This window comes from Calliphora vicina, chromosome 5, assembly GCF_958450345.1.
Source record: "Calliphora vicina chromosome 5, idCalVici1.1, whole genome shotgun sequence".
Taxonomy (NCBI): domain Eukaryota; kingdom Metazoa; phylum Arthropoda; class Insecta; order Diptera; family Calliphoridae; genus Calliphora; species Calliphora vicina.
In genome coordinates this window covers 52,751,178-52,770,356 of record NC_088784.1, presented here as the reverse complement: position 1 = coordinate 52,770,356, position 19,179 = coordinate 52,751,178, and the positions used below count along the sequence as shown (strand labels likewise).

Sequence of the window (19,179 nt, the reverse complement as noted above, 5' to 3'; positions counted from 1 at the left end):
CTATAATTCAATACTTGCATATATTCATATGTTTTGTTTTTTCTATTTGAGGTTTCATCGATATGCCTGAATTGATTACATACATGCAGATCAACTATTCCCAATGGAAGAAATTCGAAGAGCAGGGTATTCATACACTCGCCGAAGTTAAGGCAAAGCAAATGTCTCTTATGAATAAGAAATCTGCTCTCAAATAGCACATGGCTTTTAAGAGACTCTTCTCGGGACTCCTAAAGCCCCAACCGCTACATTTACAATGTGCATTTTCGATTGGTGAACATGAAATAGAAGAATATGTTCAAAAATAAATCGCCTGCACGACTCATTCAGACGCAATCAGTTGTGCAATCGAACATGCTAAACAAAACTAATGAATAGACGAATAAAAACAGCACGGCTACTAAATGTGTCGCAAAAGTCATACCTGCTCAAAATTAAAAAAAAAGAAAAAAAAAACATTTAAATAATAAGTTTCAAGCAAAGTGCTAATAGTTAATTAATTGTACGTTCATTTCGTGTTTTAAACAAATTACTTACTTTTCCTCGACTACTTACATATGTATGTATATTGTTTCTTCTTGCGTCCACAATTACGACCTACTAATGCTACTTATCATGTCCTGTCATGTTATGTCATGCCGCCTTCCAATAGGATTTCGTATTACATTATTTCCTTCTCACCTAAATATTATAGTATACAATGCATCATCACATCTATTAAGGAATTAACTCCAATAATCTTGTTTTGTGTGTTCGTTTGTACCTTCTTATGTATTTATATCAAGTCAATTGGTCAATTCACAAGGTCTCCTATCATGTCATATTGTTATAATGCCCTGATATTTCACAATGTTGTTATTGCATTTCAAGCAAAAAATGTCCTAAAATAATACTACTCTATATGCTATGTTTATTGTGTTTTCGTAACCAACCAGCAGAGACCTGCGCCAAACGCCTAAGAGTCGGTAAAGCCGAGCCGCAAAGTGGTGAAATAGGACATTATGCCAATATGACTGATAAGAGACCTTGTGAATTGGCCAAATGTTCTTATTACTCGTATCATTTAAGATATTTACAGACGACAATGTGTATCATACTACAATTTATTGTTTTTTTTTATTTACAGACGGTATTCAAACATTTTTTTGAAACAATTCAAAAACTTTTTATTTTCATATGTATCGGTTATGTATTTATATATAAAACTTGCAGAAAACATCAATAATTAACAAACAAATATTTTTAATACTACCATGTAAACAAGAAATGTATTTTTAAAATGATTTCTTGACAAACCGGCTAGATTTAATAATATTTTTAATACGAAAAGTATTAATACACAGTATTGTCATCTGTAAATACCTTTACAAGTAGTATTCAATAATACAATAAAATACAAAACATTTGTATGTATGTTAGTTATCAGTTATCATTTATCAGAACTTAAAAACAATTTAAGAATGAAACGAATCAATGAAATCAATCAATTTATAAACAAATCTAAAAAGTGTATAATATAAAATAATATGCAGAAAATTAATTTAAATTATGTATGTATATATAGTAAATGGAAAAGAAACGATTTAATTTCTCTCCATGAATTGTTTAAAGAAATGTCTTCTAGAACGAACGGCATATTAATGATTTTTGTTTTCACTTTTGGGCTGGACTCAACTTTAAACTTTAACACACAAACACTTTTTTACTTATATGTATGTATGTATCTAAGCCTTAATACATTTAATAGTAAATATCTACATAAATAAATAAATTAATTAATAAATAAATAGTTGTTATAAAAATAAATGAAATATACATAAATATGCATATATGCATGTTTACAGTAGAACGAAACACATGAGTAAATGTTTCAAATAAATTTAGTCAAATATATTTATATACTATCCCATATGTATGTATGTCTCAATGTATGTATGAATGTATTTATTTGTAAAAAAAACAAAAAGAAAAAATTATTTTTATTTTTACTAATTGCTACAAATAGTTAAAATTCTATTAAATTAATACGCACAAACATATTTACGTGGATGTTTTTTTTTTTGTGAATTTCGAGGAGTGCAGTTCGGATTATTGTGACACGTGATTTAAAGTACAACACTGAAAATTTGAGTCAAATCAGATAAACAAGGGTAAAATTTGTTTTTTTCAGTTTATATACAGTTTTACAAATTTTGGAAATAATTTGGTGTCAAAATACGCCCAATTTATTATATAAAAAATTCGAAATTCGAAATTATGGAAATACCATGGCAGATACCAAAATTTTTGTTTTTCATAATTTAATTTTTTTTAGAAAAATAACATATGAACACACAAACAGCAAAGCATAACTTATACTATGTTCACATTTGCAGAGTTAATCATCTCAAACGTGATTAAGCTCTAATCACTTCTAAATCGAGATGATTATCCATACATTTAAATGATTTGTTAATCACTTCAAATTGACATGATTAAATCTTAATAACTTCATTAATCACGTAGGATCAACTGAACATACCTCAAACTGATGATGATGTAGCATCGGCCACCTTTTAGTGTAGTACCGATAAATAAATTTTGACAGAAGTTTTCTCTTTTTTCCCTAAAAAACCTTAAATAATTCATCAATGTTCACAATTTCATTATTAAAATGTTTAAAATAATTTGCTGATATCTTTAATAAAGTATTTATTTCCATATTTAATGCCTTAAAGAAATATAAATTTGTTTGTTGTTTTTTTATTTGTCAACTTAATCATTTTAGTGTCAACTTAATCATCTCAAATGTAATGTGAACGGCTTTTTAAATAATACGTTTTGGCAAGTAATATACAAAATTTAAAATTAGGACAAAATGCTTCTATGTATGTCGATCCTGCGTGTAATTTTAGAAGCTAGTTCACAAGACTTTGTCAGTTATAAAAACATTATTGTTGGTAAACCCAATTCAATACGACTAACTTTCATATAGACATAAACAACATGACATAATTTCATGGCGATCAGTCCATAATTAGTCATAGCTCCCATATAATGCACTCTTCCGAAAATCATTCATGAAAATAAATTATTGAAATTTAAAAAAAATGTTTTTGCTCATTTACTTAGTGTATGGTATTATATGGTCGGACTTGACCGACCATACTTTCTTACTTGTTTATTTTATTTTTTTTTTAAATTTACAGGTTACGATTCCATTATAAGTAATAATTTATAACTAAAGCTGGGTTTCCGCATACACCGTAATCGGCGCCGATAACGAAAACTGAAAAACGTTGGTGTTCGTCACCGTCTCGTTTCTGAATTGTTTTCGTTTCAGTTGGGTGCGTTGCGACATAAAGCAGAAACGAAATTATTTTTTTAATTTTGGATGTCGCACATTAAATAGAATTTCATCATTTATTTTTTCCTCTTCCAATAAAGAAAATTAATTTTTTTATTCATTTTGATTTTCTTTAAATTTTAAATAAAAAAATAATTAAAATAATTTCGTTCCTACAGCACCGAAAACAACCTACTTGAAGTTGTTTTCGTTCCGGCCCCAAATGACAGGTTTTTCGTTACTGATCGGTGCCGTTTCGTTGCCGATTTCTAAAACGAACTTTTTTTCGGTGCAAATGTATGGAATTTCGTTTTCGGTGCCGATTACGGTAATGCGGAAACGTAGCCTAAATGGGAAATTTAATACATTTAAAAAAAAAGATTTCCTCTTTTAAGTGCATTTCACACTTCTGAGCCAATTAAAGCAACTAAGGAAGTAAAGTCGGTTAAGCCCGAACGTATAATTTTCAATATTTTTGTTCAAGGTTGTCGTGCATCACTTTACAAAATGACACATAAGTTATAATTATTTTGGCATAAGTATTTTTCACAAGTGGAAGCTTATGAGGACTATTACTTTTTATGGACCGACCGATCGTCATGATATTCAATTTTTTGGATGTGGATTATGGATCGATCCGCACAATTTTTTTAAATCTGATTTGTTTTTATATAAAACTTATTTGTGAGAGAATTTGTACTACATTTATAACTGACAATCTCATATTTCGGCATGACATTTGTATGGGTTTCAATAAGTTTCAATGGGCCTTTTCCTTGAGCCGGAAGATAATCGTCTATCAAAATATATTCAAATACTACAGGTAGTTATTTTCGCAAAAGGTTTACATATCCATACCTCTCTATTTACAAATAAAAACAATTTACTTTTAACGATATGTAACACGTAGTATGCAGTCCGACACCACTAAAAATTAATATTAATATTATTACTAGATATAATATATATAATATAGTAATAATATTAATATTTAGTGGTGTCGGACTGCATACAGTGACTAATTGGGCGTTACACACATCGCACAGTGGTTTAAAAACTTTTTTTTTTGGAAATAAGTCGGTATCTTGGGAACTATTGGAGATGATGTTACGAAATTTCACATGTTTTGAGCTGAGCTGTTTCCAAGTTGATCTACGTTTGTTCAGCTTCCTAGCGCTAAAGGGGCAAGTACGTAGCCTCTCAAAGTTGGTCACCTCGGGTCTCAATTTTTTTAAAAACATCGCCAAATATTAATTTATGATCCGAATGAGCTGAAAAATAATAATGCAATGAATATAAATAGTCCTTGATAGCTTATAAGTTTAGGTTATCTCTATTAGTTGATGATATATTCAGGTTTATTGATTTATTTTTTTTAATTTTGCTAGATCATTTTATGGTTTTTTAGATATGGCGGGCCTGAAAAAAACGTACAAATTTTTCAAAGGAGGCATGGTTTGTGGAACTTCTGAGAAGTAAATAAAGACTTTGTATATAAGTATTTGATATTGTTGAATATATTATGACTTGAGGATTGATATTTTAGTAAAATTAAATAATTTTATAAAATTTTGGGACTTCATTTACCTTAAAAACTAAAAAAAAATTCATATGGTGATTTTCCACGAATAAAAATATAAAATTTGAATTAATGTAAAATTTTAACGGTTAAAGATATCATAACAAAATTTGGAACCAATATAGACTCAAATGTCCTTAAATCAACGGCATCAGAATTTTTGAAAATTTTTATTTTCAAATATCGAAATTCCTAAAACGGGGAAAATGTGTTCCAAAAACTGAGTTTTTTTAGAAAAGTGTCTACTGTGGCGTTATTTACCGTGTGATAGTAAAAATACTTAGTAGGTATTTAAGAAACATATGGGGTTATACAAATATGGAGCTTTTTCGTGGATTGGTGCTTTGCCTATTTAGAATTTTTTACTCAAACCGAAATTTTTTCTTAAATTGACCAAGTTTGGATAGGACTGCGGGGTGGTATGTCCGCTTAAGTGAGCCAAATTTTTCTTTACACGCTTTTGCATTAAGTTATCTTTCCGGATCATATAAAAATTCTATATAGTCCCAAAGAATTTTTTTTCTACAAAAGAAATAATATATGGGCTTTATTGGGAAAAAACTTAAAAAATACAAGTTCCAACTTTGGATGCGTATAACTTTTTATAGGGAAGAGATAACTGTTAGTAAGTTTTTTTTTATTTAGAATTTTATTGCCAATATAGCTGATATTTTAGAACCTCCGTAGGCCCGCCATATCTAAAAATTAAAAAAAAATAAATCAATAAACCTGAATATCTCTTCAACTAATAGAGATAACCTACACTTGTACGGGTATTTTTGTAGATCTTCTGAATGACTATATATATTCAACATTTCAGCTCAGGATCATAAATGGATATTAGGCGATTTTTTTTAAAAATTTGAGACCCGAGGTGACCAACTTTGAGGTGCTATGTACTGGCCCCCATTAACGCAAGGAAGCTGAACAAACGTAAATCAACTCGAAAACAACTCAGCTCAAACCATGTGAAATTTCGTAACAATATCTCCAATAGTTCCCAAGATACCGGGAACTATGGTGGTGTTAAATATTATAATTATCCGAAGTAACCAAAATGTTCAACATTTCTGTTTTATACCAAATGTCATACCACTTAATCCGGCCGGCACTACTCGAAATTCGAAAAAGGCGCCGTAATATTTAAATGCAAAACAATATTTGTATATGTGTATGTCTCAACTCTAATATAAGGTATATGTATATACATGGAAATGTATGATGTGTAAATGTAATTTTACATTTATGACAATCTCTTTACAGAAAAAATGTAAATATATGTATTTAAAAAACAATACAAAAACAAACTATTCTTATACAAATCGTTAAATGAAATAATAACTTTTCTAAAACTAAGATTTTAAACAGCAACAAACTTTTGCAATACAAACAACAATAAAAACTATAGACATTATTTTCAAATTGTAATCATAATTTTTTTTCTACAGCCCCTACCAAATAAGTGACTAAAATATGACTGAAGAAATATAAACAATCAAGAATCATATATTCGGCCAAGCCGACGAATAGTATCTATGTGCTAAATATGGATATGTGCCCATATGGCCACTCCCACCGCCCATATATAAGCCATAGCTTAACATGATGTTAAGACATATATATTTTGGGTATTCAAATAGTCTGATTTTATTCATATTATCATAATGTCCTAATATGTATATTATAATAGTTATTGTTGTGTTTTAAACAAAAAAAAAAAAAGTATTATTTTATGACAAAACAATAAACATAGTTCAAATAGTGTTATTAGCAGGGCAACCAAAAATATGCAATATCATATTTTTTACTGTGCGTCGTATAAACATATGAGTTAGTTATTTTATTTTTCAAATCTTTTTCAAGTTTAAAACATAATTACTAGGGTATTCATTCGACTAATGATAGTTCGATTAATCGAATAATTTCTTACGAATAATTATTCGAACAATTTAAAAATGGTCATTTTCCAATAACGAATAATTCGAACATTTTTATGTAGAATAATCGAATAAAACGAATAAATGTTCATATTTATTTAAATTGCTTAAAATTTTTCATAATTTCAAATTTAAATAAGTAATAATGACTCACAAAAATTTTATTGTTTCTGAAATTCGACAAATAACTAAAGTCAAAGGGACTTTCGATCACTGTAGATGAGTGTTCCGATAGCTCCTTCTATAAATATATAAATAATACTGCAAGAAGTTACAATTCTAGAAACAAATCTTTCAAAATTTTTAACTTAGGACTTGAACCAATGAAAATAAAAGGTACGGAATAAAATATTTCTTATTTAGCTGGCGAAGAATTAGAAGAATCGCAATTAATAATAAAAATATTAGCTTAGATTAAAGTGGAGTTGAATGTGATGGGGAATGTGATTTTGAAACGTCGTCGAAAGTTATATTGAGGATGACATTTATAATGACTACATTGAAATAGATGAAGGTCATGATCTTAAAATATATCGCACTTGATCAACAAGAGGGTATTAACTCAAAATTTTGAAAATTTCACTTTTTTCAAGAAATCAACTAACAACATCAATATCTATCTACTGTAAACATTTCAACGTATTCCGATTACTCTTTCATCTCGAAAACAACATTTGAGACCATTTTCGTGATAATGTAGTGACTACTTTTATACAACAAAAAGGTATTATTTTGAGTTAATACAAAAGTTGAAATAGAAATGCATCGTATATTTTCATAAAAAAGGTATTATTTTGAGTTGAGCCTTTATTCCAGTTAAAAATAATCAAATTGTTTTATTTATATTTGGTTGTATTTTGAGTTGATACTGTTTTGTTGATAAAATTTGTTTTACTTTATGATTTTAATTCGAAATGTGACTCTTTTTATAATAAAATTGTTCACATTTTTTCAGAAAAAAGGTATTAACTCAAAAAACAGATTTTTTTTGCAATAATTGGAAAAATTTAAAAGAAAAACAATGTAATTATATTTTTAAATGGAATTTATATACTATTATGTATTCAGATTTTCAAATTCTCTTAAAATGTAACAACAAACAGTTTTTAACCTCTACTGAAAATTTTAAAATTTTGAGTTAATACCCTCTTGTTGATCAAGTGCGATATGTATATAAGTGATGTTATTAACCTCGTACGTATGTAAGTGTTGCAAAATATTTAAAAAATCGAATGATAAACACAAATATTGGAAACTAACGTTTTGTTGCAAAAAAGCATGGAGTTGAACATCTTTGTCTAACATGGTAATAAACTTTTTGCGTATTTGTATATGCGTCAATCATGCACTGCCTGTCTTCAAATTAGCCAACTTCACAAACAATGATATCAAACTTTGGACAGATTCCCTTTATTGTGTAATTCCCCAAGCCCACTTTATTAAGGAAAGATTCGGCAACGTTGATAGAGCATGATGTATAATACAATTTGTTATAAATAATTTAGAAATAGTGAATAATTAATTTACTAAAGAATTAGTTACTCAATTTAAAACCCGAATTAATGAACGACATAAAAAAAGTTCTTAATGCGTTTATATTGTATTTGAATTCAGGACCATGTCCAACTAGCTCAAATTTTTTAAAGCATAGCTCCAAAACGGAAACTAAAGGGTTTGCTGATCAGAATATTTCTGTTGAAAATTTAATGATGGACTTTGTTTTCGAATGTTTTTTAACATTATCAATACTTGAATTGTTAACTTTAACGTAATTTTTTTGTTTTTCTTTAACAATAAAATATTAAAAAACCGACATCAAAACTTCATTCTTTACTTTTTAAAAAATTTAAATTATTCGAATAATTCGATTAATTTTAAACGTGTGATCGAATTTCGAACAAGTTAAAATCTCTTATTCGAATTATTCGTTTTATTCGAACAAGAGAAAAATCGAATAATTCGAATACCCTAATAATTACATTTGCATTCAAGTCAAGTCAAATTCCAACAAAATGTTCAAGTGCTTGAATTTTTGGAGCTTTGCGGCTTTGGTGCTTAGGTTAGGTTAGGTTCCATGGGTAGCCACTCTTCAAGCAGCTCCCTTGGGTCCATTCAAAACTGATCCCATTGTGATACCCAAGGGGTAAACATCTTGGTATTAATTATACGTCCGTTGTTTCCAGGCTAAACCAACCAGATTCTCTGATGAAAGAGTAGATTCGTCTAAGACTTATCCTTGATAGCTCATCTAAGCATGATAGGAATGGTGTTCCGAAGATGCGTTCCCTCAGATTTATCAGAGCCGGGCATTGACAGAATAGGTGTGACACCGTCTCATCCTCTTCTTCATTATGGCAGCTCCTACAGTAGTTATTATACCGTAGGCCCAATCTCCTAGCATGTGTCCCAATTATACAGTGTCCTGTAATGAAGGAGACAATTAGCCTTATTTGCTCACGACGAAATTCCATAAGTAGATTCGTCCTGCTGGCATCATATACGGGCCAAGTAGACCTCGTTGTAACACAGGAAGACTCATTGGTCTACCTGCTTTGTGCAGATTCATATAGTGTCCGCTGAACAGCCATCTTGCATATAGCAAGGGAAATACCAGAAAAGGGGTCGATCTCATCATCATCCATCATCGTCCCCATTTTGGCCAGTTCGTCAGCTATACAATTACCCTGATTACCATCGTGGCCAGGGACCCATATAAGCGTTATCCTAGAATGTCTCGCTATCTCATTAAGGGATACCCGGCATTCCTCGGTTAACCTAGATGTCGTAAAGACACCCGCTATTCCTTTAACGGCAGCCTTGCTATCGGTAAATATACATATATCACCAGATATTTGATAAAACCTCAGCCAGTTGGATGCACGTTTAATGGCCGTAATTTCCGCCTGAAGAGCCGTACAGAAGTTAGGTAGCCTGAAATAGGATTTAATCCCATAGTTCTCAATAAAGAAACCACCACCGACCCTATTGCCCCTCTTTGAGCCATCAGTAAATACCCTTATGACATCATCAGGGGGTAAGAGTCCGCGCTGCCATGAATCCCTATTCGGGATCTTAATATGGAAATGCATATCGAAAAATGGTTTTGCGATGCAGTAATCGACATTACCCATAGTAGTTCAGTATCTTAGAGTGCCCATGATCTTTACCATACCACGAACATCCAGCATTTAGTCTCACAGCAGAGTTGAGAGCAATTTGTATCACCATCAAATCAACTGGTAACCAGTTCAGGATAGTAAAAAGTGCCTTAGAGGGGGTAGTCCTTATAGCGCCTGTAATCAGTATCGCAATAGTCCTGAGAACTCGTTCCACAGCCTTACGGTGAGTAGCATTATCCAAGAACAAGATGGGTTTAACAACTGCTTTGAAGATCCAACTGATACCCTTCGGCATAATACCCCAGTTTGTACCAATTGCCTTCTTACAGGAGTAGATGGCTACATAAGCCTTGTTAATCCTGTTTTGAATATTCAAATTCCAGGACAATCTTTTATCTAGAATGATGCCAAGATACTTCGCATTATCTCTAATCTCAAGACTGATTCCATTCAGTCTAGGTGGTCTGAAGTCATCGATCTTATACCTCCTAGTGAAGAGAACCAGTTCCGTTTTTTGTGGGTTCACACTAAGTCCACATGAAATACTCCACTCACTCAGTGTACTTAATGCAGATTCCATACAACTGGTTATTGTATCCAGAAATTTACCAGATATAAAAACTGCAACATCGTCAGCATATGCGACTGTCTTGATCCTTCTGTTGTCCATCCTGATCAACAGCGAATTCATAGCCAAATTCCACAGAAGTGGTGATAAAACACCCCCTGCGGGGTTCCACGATTGGCCACTTTTAAAACATTTACACCACCTAAAGTAGCACAAATGACTCTATAACCGAGTATCTTTTCGACTAGTCGGCGAACACATAGATCAATTCCCAGTTCATCCATCGCAGATAGGATGGCATCGGGCCTGACATTATTAAAAGCTCCTTCAATATCGAGAAAGGCAACAAGTGAATACTCCTTATGTATTAGCGACTCCTCAATGGAGCCAACTAGCGAATGTAGAGCTGTTTCCACAGATCTGCCTTTGGTGTAGGCATGTTGGGATTTAGAGATGAGTTCCGACGGAATGGTCATTCTCAGATATACGTCAATCACCCTTTCTAGGGTTTTCAGCAGGAAGGATGCAAGGCTAATTGGCCTATAATCCTTTGGTTTAGTGTGAGTCGCCTTACCACCTTTAGGAATGAAGACTACTCTGCATCTCGTCCACCATGTGGGGATATAGGTCCATCTAATACACGCTGTGTATATGCTAATGAGCCATGGTACAACTATTTCTTCGTTCTTTTGAAGATCAGCAGGAATAATGCCATCCGGCCCAGGAGATTTAAACGGGTCGAAGCTTTTGATTGCCCATTGGATTCTATCCCTGTTTATCGGAACAGAGTTATCACCCGGAGCAACAGAATCGGCAGCCCCATTCATAGTCTCATCATCGACTGGAAGGCAACCTGGAAAATGAGTATCTAATAGGACCTCAAGTGTTTCCTTGCTATTCAGAGTCCATCTACCACAGGGTTTCTGGATATAGCTTGGTACAACCGGTGAAGTTGATAGAATTTTACGTAATCGGTTAGTCTCAGAGGATCCTACAGAAGTCCCTCCAGGCTTTCCTTTTCGCATTCCTCGTAAGGTTCTTAAAGTGGTTCACTGAGGACTTATATTCCGGCCAGTTACCCAGCCTCTTTGCCTCGTTGAACAATTTACGACACGCCCTTCTTGCGTGTGCAATCTCAGGGTTCCACAAGGGTGGCTTATTCCTACCCCTGCAGATATTCGGCTTACAGGCCAAATTAGTAGCTGATTGGAACGCTTCTGTAAGTGCCTCAACTGCTACCTCAATATCGTCCCTATTTTCAATAGTGGGCGGGTTTGGTAGAGATCGGGAGAGTACATCACTCTGCAACTCCCAATTGGTCTTCCTCCTATTTAGAATGGTATTATCATTCCTATAAGTTACACTGATATTGAAATCAATATATAGATGATCAGAAAAAGAGCAGTCGTCGGAGACAGCCCAATTGTTAATCATACTGTGGTGCTCAGCACTCACAAGTGTTAAGTCTAGTACCTCACTTCTGTTTGAAACAATGAAGGTAGGTTCTGAACCTCTATTAACTACTTCCAAACTACTATTAAGTATGAAACTGAAAAGACTCTCACCTCTTGTGTTGGTGTCGCTGCTACCCCATACAATGTGGTGCGAGTTAGCGTCAGCACAGATAACCAATGGTATCCTGGACTCATTCGCCTTTTTCACAGCACTACGGATATCATCGTTTGGTGGATGCTCCCCGTGGTCATGCGCCATGTAGCTGGATATCAGCCATAACAAACAGCCTTCATTAGTTTCCCATGAGACTGCTACTGTATCTTCATTACTGTAATCAGACAGAATGAAGATTTTCAAAGAGCTTTTAGCCAATATACAGGATCTAATTTTACCTGCGCCTTTAGCGAAGTAGAGCTTATAGCCCTTCAGACATAGTCCACAGATACGGTCCTGATGGACCCAAGGTTCCTGGACCATGACTAGCTCCTCCCCGTTCTGAGCAATTCGGAGGAGCAGTGCAGCTGATGCTGCTTTAGAGTGGTGAAGGTTTATCTGTGTCACCCTCACCATGCTCCATTTTTACAATAGTGACGTCGGCGTCCTCCTGGTCAGAATTCAGGAGGGCGTCCTCGTCCACCACCTCATCCATCCGTTCAAAGAATGTACCAACTAGTTCGGAGACTGAGTTGGTATCTTCAGTGTCGGCTGGATCAGTGGCGTCATTGCAATCCATGCCCTCTTCCGAGAGCATGGGCTTTACATCACCTGAGGATGTATCGCCTTTGTTGTCGCTACGATAGACACGCAGGATGATCGTACCAAATCCATAGTAGACCTTCCCTTGTGCCTTCCTTAGCGGCCCCAAAGAGTCCTTATTCAGGACAACGATCGCTTTCCTTGAAGAGCCCTCAGCGTCCGTAACCTTAACAACTTTCCAGTCTTGAGTTGGAAGCTGTGGGTTACAGCACTGAAGGATCTCCAAGATCTCCTCCGGGCTAGATGGCTCAGCTGGTATTTTAGCTATGGATCTAGGCTTTCGGGGTATCTCACTCACAGATACCACCTCAAGCCTAGACCCGGCCAAACCTCACCCAGTGATGCGACGGCAGTCTTTAGTAGCAACGCTGAGCGTTCATCTACACAAGACATAAGTTTTACGTGACCCTGGTACCAACCAGCGTCATCGCATTGTGGAGGAGTGCCTGGGTTCTCTTTGAGAACTTTCCAAAACACCCCTACCAGTTTTTGCTTCACCATATCCCAATTCAATTGAGATATGGATCCGTCATTCGCACTCCGGTCGATAACCGCCCTGACAAGACTGTCTTTGACAATCTCGCTAAAGGATTTAGCTAACGACCTTTGTGCCGCTTTGGGACGTTTAGGTCCCGGTTGCTGGCTCTTGGTCGCTGTATCCTCCTCTGAACGTTGCCGTTTAGGCCCCGCTGGTAATTCAGCAGAAGGAGGAGCGGTCTTGAGACCAGCAATATAGGCTTTCGCCCAGGAAAGCGAAGCTTGTTGCTCCTTAGTGAGATCCTCGACTTTTTTCGAGCCAAGTGCCTCAACAAAGCGGTAAGCGGAACGCCTGGTGGTAGCAGCCCTTCTAGCAGGGTTTTTATGCCTGGGGTTAGTTTCAGAGCCGGGATTGGCCAGGGGTGATGCGTCTTCAGGACAGGAGGATTCCTTCACAAGACCTGAGCGCACAGTTGGCATATGGGAAGCATCCGTGAGGGGCGACTTAGTCGCTTCCCCCTTAGAGGCACCCGAAATAGGGGGTTTAGCCGCCTTGACGACTTGGGCTTTCGCGGCTTTGGAGGTACTTGGAGAGAAGTCCAGAGGTACCTCGCCGCTTAGGTCTCTACCACCTATTGCCTTGGATTTTTTATAATCAGCCAATCTGGGTATGCCAGATTGACCTCTTGCGACACCAGTAGCATGCAGACTAGTCTGGTCCGGTGTGATCACCTGACTAGCCTGAGTTGCAGTAGCATTCGACTCACCACAGCCCGAAACCATCGCTGTGGGAGTAGGGTCCCCGGAGATTATGAAGCCCCCGACCGGGTACATGGGGCATGCCTTATCCTCTTCCATGTGTCCTGATGGACAATTAATTGCATTTTATACCTGCTGCCAGGTGTTGAGATAACTGCCGCCCCATTGGAGAAACAGACGCAGACCACCAGCCGCCCAATATGGGAAACAGACGCTGGTGGATTTCGGACGGACATTAAAGAGTCCTTACGGACCAGCCGGACTATCCACCTTAACCACCCCTCTCAATGAGGGGAAAATGGTTCGATGGAAATAGCATCTGATAGCCGCCCCAGAGGAGAACAGACGCTATCAGACAAAGGGAGGGTAGTTCTTAGTATCATGCTCAACGCGTGCCCTTCTGGAATGGGAGACCCTGCCAGAGACAGCCAACTCAAGTTAAACTGTCCCCTCCAGCATGGCCAACGCGAATCATCGCACTTAAGCCTCTACATCGCGTCAAGATGACTACCCATCGTAGAGGTGCTTATTTAATTTAAATTAAAAATTTACAAACACAAATATCAAAATTTAACAAATAATAAAAAATACGTAAGGTTGCTTGAGGCAGTTATGGTTGGGAATTAAGTGCCCTGGAGACGATGAAATAAACCCGTCAATCAGTGCATATGTGTGAGTGTCGTATGTTTGTAACTTTAAATTCGACAATCATCATTTGTATTTTGCCGCACTTTTCCATTATTACCAAATAATTCAATGAAACTGATGTTTTTTTTTTGTTAATCAAAGACGTAAAACACAAAATATTTGTCATGCGTGCACTTCACATGACGGCAAACACAAAACAAATGAAATTTGATTGTCAATCACAACAGGAGACGAACAAATAAAAAAAATCAAAAGAGAATTAAAAAATGTTTTGCAAATGTTCCACAGTGTGGACCGCGACTTAATAGTTAACCTCTAATATAAAATTAAACTATTCAACAAAAGTTCAGAATATTAAGATCCATCGAAAACCTCGCATTCAAAAAATACTGATCGATTTATAAAAATTGTAACGAAGATATTAAGAAATCATTAAAAAAAACAATATACATGGATATCAATTGTCGAAACAATGGATGAGAAAGGAAGAACCATAGGAAATGTGATGGTATTTTTTGAGTCCCAATGATAAAACTGCAAAAAAAAGTTTTTTTTATTAGAACAAAACACCTCACTATTGTAAGACTTTTTGATATTTCTATTTAAATTTAGGAAGACGAATTTATTTAATAGTTAAACTATACATACATGATGAATGCTCCAAAATCCATAGCAATTTTTTAATAAAAAACAAGTAAGAAAGTATGGTCGGTCAAGCCCGACCATATAATACCCTACACTAAGTAAAAGCAAAAACATTTTTCTTTTAAAATTTCAATAATTTATATTTTTGAGTGATTTTCGGAAGTGAGGACCGATCACCATGAAATTAGGTCGTGTGATTTATGTCTATATTAAAGATAACTATGTTGAATTTTGTGAGTATACCAACATATTTAAGCGATTTATGCACGTTAAAGTGATTTTCGGAAGCGGGTCTATATTGGACCTATGACTAATTATGGACCGATCGTAACAAAATTTGGTGACATGAATTTTTTATATATAAAACTTATTTGGAGCGGAATTTGTGGATATACATATATAAATTAAACATTTATGACCGATAAAGTCCAATTTCGGAAGGACATTTGTATGGGGGCTAGGTGAAATAATGGACCGATTTAAGCCGGTTTCAGTAAGCTTGGTCCTTGGGCCCAAAAAATAATATGTACCAAATTTGATCGAAATATCTTCAAAATTGCGACCTGTACTCTGCGCACAAAATTTATATGGACAGCCAGTCATCCAGCCGAACAGCCAACCAGACGGACGGACGGACATCGTTTAATCGACTCAGAAAGTGATTCTAAGTCGATAGGTATACTTTAAGGTGGGTGGGTTAGACTAATATTTTTGGGCGTTACAAACATCTGCACAAACGCATTATACCCTCCCCACTATGGTGATGTAGGTTTTAAAGCTTTTTGTAGAATAGAAACTGATCCTGTAAACATTGGGGCACATGGATTGAGAATGAAAAATATTATGCTACTAATTATATAAAAAAATGTTTGAAGTATTAGTCATTTTAAAAGATGAGACGAATCAATTGATTAAAATTTTCTAAGAAACACTACGGAAATCTAAAACAAAGATTTAGTTTGAAAATTTTAAAACTTAATTGAACCAAACTATTTTTGTATAATGCCCAATACACCAAAATCGAAATTTAATGCTATAATAACCAATTTTAATTTATGAGCTCAATATTTGTTTTACTTTTTATATATTTTATTAATACAACTTTAAAATAAAACAATAACCAACTATTTTTAAGTGCATATTTTTATATTTTAAGAGCATATTTTTCATTTTTAAGTGCATATTTTATGCGCATAAAACACTTTTTTTAGAGCATATTTTTGGTTGCCCTGGTTATTAGTTTAGAACTTTTTTGTTTGAAACACAAAAAAGTTGTTTAAACTATTATATATATTAGGACATTATCACAATATGACCAAATAGTAGTCCGTGTGAATACCACAATTGTTTGTTTTCGAACTAAGCTATTTGTGTGTCTGCTAATTTTCATTTAGTGAGATCAAAGGCTCCTTCCTGTATCTCGCAAATTGCCTGGTTTCAGTAAATAACAAAGAAATTATTTTTTTTTTGTTGTTTTCAATATAAAATAATAAAGAAATCCTATTTCTAAAAATTATCTACTTTTTGTTTGTTCCCATAATATATTCGTTTACTCCAAGAAACTGCAATCGAGTGGGTTATTGTGAGAAATACCTTTGAAGGCGCATCGGAAAATATATAAATCAAAAAAATACATAAGATATTCAGGTACTGGTACCACCCAACTTGCTTCGTTTCCATACATTTTAATACTGGTAACAACATTTTATTAAAATTAAATGATAATTTTGTCTCTACCACCAAATTAATTGTAAATTCATTAAAAATATACATATCGTCACTTAAAATGCAAAAGAGCGTAACAACCAAAAAATTTAAAATTGAGTACAGCGCATCAAGGCACACGACTTCACAAATGTCAAGCTTTCTATTTTTAAAAATAAAGAATTTATTGAAGAAAGAAAATCATATTTATTACCACAACACTTTAAATTTTATTATGTTTTTTGTATCTCCTGTAAAAATTAAAAAAGTGTTGATAGACCCTTTTGCATTTTATAGACAAGTGATGTAATATGTTCTCTTTCAACAAATTATGGGACTAGTTTGTTTTGAACAATTGACAAGTGCTATAAAGCTTTGATATGTTTTAGTAATATCTTAACATTCACTACGCTTTCAGATATTTGTTTGTAAAATACTGAAATGTTTTTTGATAAACTATGTCTAAAACCGCTATAAATAAGAATTGTTAATTTTTTTTGTTTGTTTTTCAATAAAATTATAAAAAAAAAATATTAAAAATATATCTGTACTTTTAATTTTTACGATTTATTTTCAAAATTCAGCTGGGCTGTCAGTGTACGTTAGCCAAGGCAGCGTACAACGCGTTGTACGAGTTATTTTATCGTAAGTTAACGATGATTTTAACATAAACTTTAAAAAAAATTAATGGCTTTGACTGGTGTTGAACGTCTAACGTCCCGTTTTCCAGTCAAACTCACTACATGTACTAAATTCGAAAGCTCATTACCAACCTGTATAAAAATAAATACCTATTCTACTAAATAAAATAATGTGCTGGGTAACCACCACTCATTACAAAATAATTTATGTGATAACTAGTTGCAATTACCAAAATTCACAAAATTTTGGCTGGGATATTTTATAAAAAATTAATTTTTTCAAAGCACACTTTATGCATGTGTCTTACGTTATTTTGAATTGTTGTTTTCTGCAACGAAAATAACGTATCATCAATATAAATTTTTATGAAAAAATAAAAATTTAAATAATATTGAAGGATATATATAAGTTTGTCATTCCGTTTGTAATTTCTACATTTTCATTTCCGACCCTATAAAGTATATATATTCTGGATCCTTATAGATAGCGGAGTCGATTAAGCCATGTCCGTCTGTCTGTCTGTTGATATCAATTTTCTGAAGACCCCAGATATCTTCGGGATCCAAATCTTAAATAATTCTATCAGACATGCTTTCGAGAAGTTTGCTATTTAAAATCAGCAAAATCGGTCCACAAATGGCTGAGATATGATGAAAAAACCAGGACAACCTCGATTTTTGACTTATTTTTTACCTATATCTGGATTACTAAGACATTATCGAAGACATTTGCAACGACGTATATAAGACCATAGTAAGTTGGACCTACAATGGGTCAAAATCGGAAAAAAATTTTGAACCCGAATTTTTTTTTCACCAAAAAAAAAATTGAAAAAAAAAAAAATTTAAACAAAATTTAAAATAACAATTAGAAAACATTTTTTTTAAAAAAATAAAAAAAACCACTTTGGAAAAAAAATAAATTTTGTTTACCTAAAAATATATAAAATTTTTATTTTGAAGTATAATTTGGTGAAGGGTATATATAGGGTTGCCAGCCTGGCTGGACTTGGCTGGATTGTCAAGCTTTTTTGATGCCTGTCCAGTTTCAAGCAAAAATTTAATTTGTCCAGCTAAATAGAATTTTTCGACAATTATTTCTATATTATTTATTACTTCAAATTTACTTACTACTAAGAAGAAATGAAAAAATTAATGCCAAAAAGTTTTAGGGGAATATGTGTCATATGGAATTTATGAATGATGAATTAAGGATTATCAGAAGCATTTTTATATTTTATGCAAAACATAATGCAGAATTTTCATACAACTATTTTAGCTCTTGACAATGACTCTTGTACAGTTTTAGAGTTGCTCGATATAATGACCGTACTTATAAATAGCCTCAAAAGTAGAAAACATTAAAAATTTGTTGGCACCAAAGTTACCAACATTTTGAAAAAAATTTCGCCTAATGAACAAAAACTTTAAGACTGAAGTAGAAGACTTTTTAAAAACAGCGGTCAGCTATTTAGAAAATCGTTTTTTTTTTTAAATAGCATTTTTAAATTTTTTTTAAAAAAACATATTTTCTTGGATAGATTTACAAAAACTTCAGCAAAATGA

At 33.7% G+C, this 19,179-nt stretch overlaps 1 protein-coding gene across 1 annotated transcript in view; it reads left to right on the top strand.

Annotated features, from left to right (window-relative positions):
- The window catches only part of Pde8 (phosphodiesterase 8), a 73,649-nt gene extending 70,559 nt beyond the window's left edge, over positions 1 to 3,090 (top strand). Inside the window, exon 17 of the mRNA XM_065514474.1 lies at positions 52 to 3,090. Within this exon, the coding sequence (XP_065370546.1) occupies positions 52 to 197 (146 nt within the window). The 3' untranslated portion in view covers positions 198 to 3,090. The remainder of the gene's footprint in view (positions 1 to 51) is intronic.
- The last annotated feature ends 16,089 nt before the right edge of the window (positions 3,091 to 19,179 follow it).